At 45.5% G+C, this 9,304-nt stretch overlaps 1 protein-coding gene across 1 annotated transcript; it reads left to right on the forward strand.

The window, feature by feature from the left end:
* Nucleotides 1–2,799: 2,799 nt before the first annotated feature.
* Nucleotides 2,800–8,987, forward strand: GAR1 (GAR1 ribonucleoprotein). The gene is made up of 7 exons (XM_054166385.1): nucleotides 2,800–2,901; nucleotides 4,467–4,657; nucleotides 4,738–4,892; nucleotides 6,214–6,273; nucleotides 6,664–6,799; nucleotides 7,651–7,752; nucleotides 8,097–8,987. The coding sequence occupies exons 2-7, from the start codon at nucleotides 4,480–4,482 to the stop codon at nucleotides 8,108–8,110; spliced, it is 645 nt and encodes a 214-aa protein (XP_054022360.1). The 5' UTR covers nucleotides 2,800–2,901; nucleotides 4,467–4,479; the 3' UTR covers nucleotides 8,111–8,987.
* The last annotated feature ends 317 nt before the right edge of the window (nucleotides 8,988–9,304 follow it).

Genomic DNA, 9,304 nt, shown 5'->3' on the forward strand with positions numbered 1-9,304 from the left:
AATTTTTAACCACTAGCAAAATACTTTGAAGTGTGTTTAGAAATAAAGTACAAGAGCCTCAACTATTAACTGATAAATCTGATCTCTCCAAAAAGGATCCCACCTCAAATTAACCAGTTTGGGTGTAAGTGCAGGACTAAATAGGAAAAGTGGAGCCCTTTAGCCTTAGGATAAATGACTAAAAGGAAGCACTTATTTAGAGAAGAATAGAATAGTATAGGATAGAATAGAATAGAATAGAATAGAATAGAATAGAATAGAATAGAATTAACCAGGTTGGAAAAGACCTTCAATATCAAGTCCAACCTATCACCCAACACCATCTAATCAACTAAACCATGGCACTAAGTGCCTCATCCAGTCTATTCTTAAACACTTCCAGAGGTGGTGACTCCACCACCTCCCTGGGCAGCCCATTCCAATGGGCAATCACTCTTTCTGTGAAAAATATCTTCCTAACATCCAGCCTAAACCTCCCCTGGCACAGCTTGTGACTGTGTCCTCTTGTTCTGGTGCTGGTTGCCTGGGAGAAGAGACCAACCCCCACCTGCCTACAACTTCCATTCAGGTAGTTGTGGACAGCAATAAGGTCTCCTCTGAGCCTCCTCTTCTCCAGGCTAAGCAACCCCAGCTCCCTCAGCCTCTCCTCATAGGGCTTGTGCTCCAAACCCCTCCCCAGCTTTGTTGTCCTTCTCTGGACTCGTTCCAGCAAGTCAACATCCTTCCTAAACTGAGGGGCCCAGAACTGGACACAGTATTCAAGGTGTGGCCTAACCAGTGCTGAGTACAGGGGCAGAATGACCTCCTTGCTCCTGCTGGCCACACTGTTCCTGATGCAGGCCAGGATGCCATTGGCCTTCTTGGCCACCTGGGCACACTGCTGGCTCATGTTCAGCCTACTATCAACCAGTACCCCCAGGCCCTTTCTGGCTGTCTGCTTTCCAACCACTCTGACCCCAGCTTGTAGCTCTGCATGGGGTTGTTGTGGCCAATGTGCAGAACCCAGCACTTGGGTGTGTTAAATCTCATGCTGTTGGACTCTGCCCATCTGTCCAGCCTGTCAAGGTTCCTCTGCAGAGCTCCTACCCTCCAACAGATCCACACCTGCCCCCAGCTTGATGTCATCTGAAAATTTACTGATGATGGACTCAGTGCCCTTATCCAGATCATCAATAAAGATATTAAAGAGCATGGGGCCCAGCACCGATCCTTGGGGGACACCACTGGTGACTGGCCGCCAGCTGGATGTGGCACCATTCACCACCACTCTCTGGGCTCGGCCCTCCAGCCAGTTCCTAACCCAGTGCAGAGTGCTGCTGACCAAGCCACGGGCTGACAGCTTGGTCAGGAGTTTCCTGTGGGGGATGGTATCAAAGGCTTTGCTGAAGTTGTCCACAGCCTTCCCCACATCCACCAGGTGGTCACCTGATCACAGAAGGAGATGAGGTTGGTGAGGCAGGACCTGCCCTTCCTAAATCCATGCTGGGAATAAGAACAGGAATACCCTTTTCCTTTCTTTTACTGGAGGAGACTGATCGAATCATCATGCTGTTTTTCATTATTGTCAGCATCATAAAAGATAAACGTGTTTTTATGTAAGAGATATGTATGTGGTGATATATATGGGGAGAGGAAAACACCCCTATCCATGTAATGTCTATTGTATACTGAGCTAGGTTACAAACTCATATTACATGTTTTAGAATAGGTAGGAAAAGAACTTTACGATGGAGTCCACCCATTATCTAACTCTTGCCAAGTCTGGTGCTAAACCATGTCCCTCAGCACCACATCTGTGTGTCTTTTCAACACCTCCAGGGATGGGGATTCAACCACCTCCCAAGGAAGCCTGTTCCAGTCTTTGAGAACTTTTTCAGTCAAGAAGTTGCTTCTAATATCCAACCTAAACCTCCCCTGGTGCAACTTGAGACCATTTCCTCTCTTCCTATTACTTGGGAGAAGAGACCAACACCCACCTGCCTCCAACCTCTTTTCAGGGAGTTGTGGAGAACCAGATCTTCCCTCAGCCTCTTTTTCCGATGACTAAACAACCCACCTTTCCTTAGCTGTTCCTCACACAACCTGTTCTCCAGACCCTTCACCAGCGTTGTTGCCCTTCTCTGGACCCACTCCAGCACCTGTCTGTCTTTGTACAGTGAATCTGTAAGTATTTGAGATGGGCTGAATGTCAGTTTCCAGGAAATCTTTTAATTGAAGCCAGCCAAGCCAAACCACCCCTCTCCGAATCATTGCAGCCGGACGAAAGTAGGGGGGGAGCAGCTCGGTCTCCCAGACTCAGCAGGGAGTGCAAGGTCCTTTTTGTTAGCAGAGCTGCTAAGGGCACCGTCGCACCGGTGCTTGGAGCTCGGGGTATCACACCAGTGCCCGCCGACCAAAAGCGAAGCTGTGATCGGGGGTGGTAACAAGTATCTGTCAGGAGGAGGCCAGGTTGTCAGACAGAAACAGCTGTGCAAGCTGGCTGACCGGCAGGACAACGCTGTCACCCGCAGCCGGTAGAAGCCGCACACGCCCAGGTGTAGACCAGAGACTGTGCTCCACAGCTTCCGCGCCCTCAGTATACGCGATACTGGTGGAGAGGCGGGACTGAGGCGCTCAGGTCGTGCTGGGGGCGGGGAAGCTCGCCCCTCTGCGAGGCGGCTCTGCTTCTGTCGACAGCCCTCTGTTTAACATGGGGAACCCGTGCTTGCGAGCAGTGCCGTACCACCGGAGCCTGCCTGTTTTGCCCCGGCAACGTCAGGACCTCCGGCGCCTCACCAGTACGACTCGCGTTGAGGCTCCTTTTGCGACAGTGCCGCCCGGAGGTGCCGCTTCATTTACGGCAGACAACCTCGTTTCCGGCGGCGCGGGCGGTTTCCCGGTGACGGCGACGCGCACGTGGAGGTAGGTAGGGCTCGAGCCGTGTGGGGGGGCGCGCGCGGGGGCGGGTGTCTGTCTCCCGAGTCTGCCAGCGGCCCTTGGTCTCTCCTCAGCGCTCGGCTGCGGGGAGGGACCCCGCCTGTCCCCTACCCCTAAAGCCGGGAACAGCCCTGAGGGAAGACCGCGCCGGGCTGCGGCGGGGGGACCGGGAGCGGGTGCTGTTCGTGGGCCTCCCCATGCGCAGGCTCCAGGCGGTGCCCCGTGAGCTCTGTGAGGTGCTGGGGGAAAGTGGTGCCGGTGTGGGCAGAGCGAGGCAGAGTCTTGGTGAAGGCCCGTGGCTAGTGGTGTTCACTAGGCATCAATACTGGGTCCAGTTCTCTTCAACTTCTTCATCAGTGACCTGTACGAAGGGACATAGTGGACCCTCAGCAAATTTGGTGACGATACCAAGCTGGAAGGGGTGGCTAGCACCCCGTCGGGCTGTGCTGCCGTTCAGTGAGACATGAGCAGGCTGGAGAGTTGGGTGGGAAGAACCTAAGAAACTTCAGCAGGGGCAAGTGTAGGGTCCTGTGCCTGGGGAAGAACAGCCCCATGGATCTGTGCAGGTTGGGGGCCACCCCGCCGGAGGGCAGCTCTGGGGAAAAGGAGCTGGGAGAGCTGGTGGACATCAGGCTGATCGTGAACTGCCAATGCGTCCTCATGGACAAGAGTGCCAATGGCTGCATTAACAAGAATACAACCAGCAGGTTATTCCCCTCTGCTCTGCCCTGTTGAGGCTTTATCTAGAATACTGGGTCCTGTTCAAGACAGACAGGGAACTACAGGAGAGAGTGCAATGGAGGCCACTATGATGCAGAGAGAATTGGAACATCTGTTTTATGAGGAAAGGCTGAGAAAGCTGGGACTGTTGAAGAAAAGAGAGGGACTGAAGGGCTATCTTATTAATGATCAATATCTAAAGGGTGAGTGTCAGGAGGATGATGCCAGACTCTTCCCCATGGTGTCCAGTGACAGGACAAGGGCCAGCAGACAGAAACAGGAACACAGGAGATTCCATGTAAATAAAAAAACTCTTCACTGTGAGGTTGGCAGAGCACTGGAACAGGCTGCCGAGGGAAGTTTTGGAGTCTCTTTCTCTGCAGGCATTCCAAATCTAGTTGGATTTGTTCCATGTGATTTACTCTAGCAGGGGTGTTGGACTAGATGTCTTCAGAGGTTCTTTCCAACTCCTATCATTCTTTGATTCTGTGATGTACACTGGGTCTGTTCTTGCTTTGTGTACTCCTTTGTGGGGCTGAGGCTTAAGGGTTGCAGTCTTCTGGGGCTGGTGAGTGCCACATTCAGCCCTCATACACATGAGCAAAAAGCATGCCATTACTGCTAGTCAATTTTTACAGGGAGGTGTTGCAGTGGATGACATCTTAGGTGTGAAGTTACCTTTTTTCATGTGCATACATGTTCTTAGTGAGGACTGAAGTGGCTGACCATTAAAAGAACTAACAATGTTGTCAGTGGTCTTCAGTTTGTACAGCGATTCAAGTGTGAAATACCTTTTACATTTTAACTGTTGTTTTTTGTCCACAATTTAGGAGGTAGCAGAGAATGTCTTTTCGTGGAAGAGGAGGTGGAGGAGGAAGAGGAGGTGGCTTCAATCGTGGAGGAGGTGGTGGTGACAGAGGTGGCTTTAATCGTGGTGGACGAGGTGGCTTTGGACGGGGAGGTGGACGAGGAGGCTTCAACAGAGGCGGATATGACCAGGGCCCCCCGGAAAGGGTAGTTTGTAAGTCACTTAAAGAGTTGATATTTCTTCCATTTACATCAGCTGCCCCAGATTTTTAGCTCGCTTGTTCTTGATTTCAGTGTTGGGAGAGTTCTTGCACCCGTGTGAGGATGACCTTGTTTGTAAATGTAAAACAGAAGAAAACAAGGTGCCTTATTTCAATGCCCCGGTGTACTTGGATAACAAGGAACAGATCGGCAAAGTGGATGAGATCTTCGGGCAGCTGAGAGATTTTGTATCCTTCAAAAAATGTGTGATGTACTGTATTAGATTTTTAAAAGGCTGGTTGATTATTAAAGGGGGTTTCTTGAGGATTTTAAGATGGTTCAAGGTTTGGCTACCAGTTAGATGTGAACAGACACAAGTTTAACTGCAGTTGCTGGTGTCAGCAGGTGCCTCATTAACACTAAGTGCCTATCTTAAAGCTTTTCCAGTATGAGCGAGTACCATATGTGAGTGCAGATGTCCTTGGACCCATGGTAGTTCAAGGTGCTACCTTATGAAATTTTTCTGCTCTAGATTACTCACCTGTAGCAGAGTTGGATCAAGGGAACAGGGTTTTTTTTTTGTGTGCATTAGGGGACCGTTTTCACGATCCAACTTATTACTTAATTATAAAGCCGAGTATGTGCTCAGGTGTTCTATTGCTTACTGTCCATCTTATCACTCATTCTGCCAATACAAGCAAGCTTGTGCTAGGACATCATTTTGCAAAGCAGGATTGTTGAGACAGAGGCAATGTTAGTTCTCTTGTCACTGCCACATGGACAGAATCCATGGCAAAACTGGGTGAGTAACCCTGTAACATAGCAGTAAGACTTAGCCTGTGTTGCTGGATTTTGCAGCTCCTTGCTTCCCCAATTAAACTTGAGTTTTAATCAAGTAGAGCTGGCCAGCAGCTCTTTCTGAGATTAGAAACTGCATAGCAAAGTCCTTGTCTACTGGAGAGCCAGATTTGTGCAAGACTTCATATGTGGTTACTTGGTGTGTCTGCCTCTTCACTGTATGATGAGGCTGGACAGTCTCTGCTGGCTATTCACTTTCCACAACCAGGAAGTTCTACTACTCAGCAGCAGCAGGACTGGAAGAGCCCCTGCAGCATGTAAATTGTTCCAGATAAGCTTTGAGGTCACCCTGAGGCTAAAGAGACTGGATGAGGCACTTGGTGCCATAGTTTAGTTGATTAGATGGTATTGGGTGATGGGTTGGACTTGATCTTGAGGGTCTTTTCCAACCTGGTTAGTTCTGTTCTGTTCTAAAGGAATTGTACAAATTTGTTTATTTACAATTATGGTTACAGGTGCTCTTGTCACTGGTATGTTCTTCCTTATGCCTTAACCAATGGAAGGAAAACAGATTTTACCAGAACTTGTATTTGTAACTCTGAAAAAAACCCTGAGGAATAGCGAAATTAGTTTCTTCTGATTTTTCATTTGATCTTTATCTTCATTTATTAAATACTAATTAAGAAAATGTCTGAATGTGCATTTAGTGTAATATAAACCCCACAATTTCTGATGTTTTATTCCTGCTATGTTCCTTAAAGAAGCTAACAGTATTTTTCAGTGAAACTGTCTGACAACATGAAAGCCTCTTCATTTAAAAAGATGCAAAAGGTTAGCCAAGCTCCATAACAGAATTTGACTTTCTCTCATCAGCTAGATAAATCTGTCATCAGATGATAAAAGCTTTATTCAGTTTTTATTAACTTTAATAAAAGCTAGTTATACTTTGTGAACATAAATTTCTTTTTCTCTTTCACTTTGGTATCTGCCATGTTCTAAATTTTCCCTGCCCTGCAAAAATATAGAACAAATTAAGCCCATGCAAATATCACCTATTAATAACTTTGTAACCCTGTGATTTATTTCCTCCATGCTTGCTTTATTTGACTATTTGCAGAGGTCAGTTTGACAGAAAGGGTTAAGACCAAATTGTGGGTATTTGGCATGAATGTGCTCTTTAGCCTTGGTATTTTCAAAGCCTACTGGAACTCTTTCCTGCAGTTCTACATCGATCCAGCAAAGCTGCTGCCCCTTCAGAGATTTTTGCCAAGGCCACCTGGAGAAAAAGGTGCTCCCCGTGGAGGCGGTAGAGGAGGACGTGGTGGTGGACGTGGAGGAGGAAGAGGTGGTGGGAGAGGTAAGATCCCAGGAATGAAAGCTGAAGAATGTAGGAGTGTTTTGGTGTGGATTGTTCCATTGTTCTGGTTTGTTGTTTTGGCTTTTCTTTTTGTGTAAAGCTGCAGCTCTTGAATTTGCGTATTTATGTTTGAGGCAGTGGAAGAGGCAGTGGTATCTTTCTAATGGGGAGGACCAAGGTCCTCTAGCCTTAGCCCCAGTAATTGGGAAGAGAGTGTGCTGATCTCTAACAGAGAGAGATCATGGCTTCTAACTACACTTCTGGTAGAAGGTAACGCACACTCAAGCCTGTCAGCAAAAGCTGTATTTTTAGTATGTTCTGAGAGTCTGGTTTGGACAAAATACTTGAAAGGCAGAGTTTGAGAGAGGACTGAGTGACCCGGTGGTGGTTATCCTTTGCTTTTTAAACATCATCTGTCGTCATGTACTTCTCAACTAAAGCTGAAGTTCATTTTTTGCTTACATTGCAGTTTCTTTCCTTTGCTCCCTACCCTGCCCCTTTGCAGTGTGGCACAAGTGTTTGAAAGCTTTCTGTTTGGTTTATTTTAATGTTCTGTTTTAGTACTTCTTTTTTTTTTTTCGTCTCATGAAAGAAGTTTATTGTGGAATTCTGTTGGTACTTTTAGTATTTTGGACATTGTTTAACAGATATTAAAAAAATAACCAAAAAATGCTGCAGATAGTCCCTGGAAGAGACATGGTGCCAGTAATTCACCTGGTATCTGTCTAGCAGCTGTCAGTTTCAGGTGGTTCGTTGTTCTTTTTCTTTCAGAACCTATCAATGAGATAAGTTGTTGTGCATGATGAGCAATTGATATGTACCTCAGTATGTAATTTATTTCCTATGTTTAGGAGGATTTGGCGGAGGAAGAGGTGGAGGAAGAGGAGGAGGCTTCAGAGGAGGAAGAGGGGGTGGATTCAGAGGAGGAAGAGGTGGTGGAGGAGGCTTTCGGGGTGAGTGTGCAGTCTTTAGGTTTCAGTAATAAGAATGGTTCTTAGATTCTACTATGTTAAAATGTTCTACAGAATGCTATATTTTTAAATCTCTTTAAGAGATGTTTGTAGTTTCCTGCAAAACTGCTTCTGTGCATCACAGAAGCCAGTTTAAATCACATCACAGGGTCCTGCATTTTTTATGCTTGGGTAATAAGACCATGCTGCTTTTTGCATTGGAAAAGGACTGAGAGAACAGATAATGATAATTATTTTATTCTAACAAATTGTTTAGTGTTATGTATGTAATGAATTTGTTTAAATGTATCTGAGATATAAATTGTTTTTCTTCTCCCTTAAAACAGGAAGAGGACATTAAACACAGAGCCACCAGTATCTCCCAGCTGGTTTACCTTGTCTACAGAAGTGAAGAATAATGACATTTTTCATAAAGGACCCTTAAAAAGTTCTTTTTATGAAGAACTTGAGTCTGTAAGATGGCAATTTCTTTTTACACTCAGTGGCTGTTGATCAACACATGAGGAACGGGTAGCCCCAGGTGAAGAACTAAGACTGCCCGGACTATACTTGAATTTTTTAAACTAAGCCAGGATTAATCTTAAACTTTTTGTTTTGGACAAAGGACATAGTAAATGCTTTACTTCAGTTGGAGTCTGGAGTAAACAATGGAAAAGTTGTCAGTATGAACTCAGATCTGTGTGTGACTTATCCCTAGTCCTCATTATCTTTTGATACTGAATCTTCTGGCTTGCTCTCAAGTGGACATACTGTTTTAACAACCCTTTTAAACTTTTTTTGCTACAAACAACTTAATTTTGTGTTGATAGAGTTCTACTGGTTTTTTTTTATACATACCATATCATAGGAAGATAGCAAAGATATTTTGTGGATTTTTCTGTACAAATCTCAATGAAAGCCAAAGGCTTTTTCCCCCTCTACTTTTCTAAATTATTTATTTCCTTTAGAAAAGTAGAGCCAACAAAAGACATGTTCTTAAAAGCTGCTCTCTAATGGATAGGACAAGGTTAATTCTTAAAGTCACCTAATTGTATCTAATTACACTGATACTAACATTATTAAGGGTTTTTAACTGCCCCACCCTCCCCCATAGCCTGCTTCTGTTGAGGGTTGTTGAAAAGCTAGGAGCTGCCTTTTTCTTAAGGATGGAGGAGGTCAGGGTGCATCTCCAGAACATGTTCTTAACTTTGGAAATAAAATAAGAATAGAAAAGTAGACTCCCTGGATTTCATCTGGAGCTAAGATTCTGTTCACAGACTTGGACCAAGCACTTCTGAAAAGGGGTCTGTAGAATACATGAAAGTGTTTTGAACATGTTCAGTGTGGAAAGATTTACATTTGAGCTGATCATACTGTTACACTTTTCAATTAAGGAGTGCAGTAATGAGCAAACGAGTCATGAGAGCCTTCTTAATAAAAACAGTTTGTCAGGACTGGACAGTTACTGGTCATTTTAGCAAATATGAATAGCCTCTGAAAACCAGCAAAACACATGTTCAAGAATTAATTAAGTCTGAAGGAACATTGCATAGGA

This window comes from Dryobates pubescens, chromosome 1 (genome assembly GCF_014839835.1).
Source record: "Dryobates pubescens isolate bDryPub1 chromosome 1, bDryPub1.pri, whole genome shotgun sequence".
Taxonomy (NCBI): Eukaryota; Metazoa; Chordata; class Aves; order Piciformes; family Picidae; genus Dryobates; species Dryobates pubescens.

Coding starts and splice junctions, on each gene's coding strand:
- GAR1 (XM_054166385.1), top strand. CDS start 4,480: ATGTCTTTTCGTGGAAGAGGAGGTGGAGGAGGAAGAGGAGGTGGCTTC. Junction 4,893..6,213: donor TCGGGCAGCTGAGAGATTTT/GTATCCTTCAAA, acceptor AGAAGCTAACAG/TATTTTTCAGTGAAACTGTC. Junction 6,800..7,650: donor AGGAAGAGGTGGTGGGAGAG/GTAAGATCCCAG, acceptor TCCTATGTTTAG/GAGGATTTGGCGGAGGAAGA.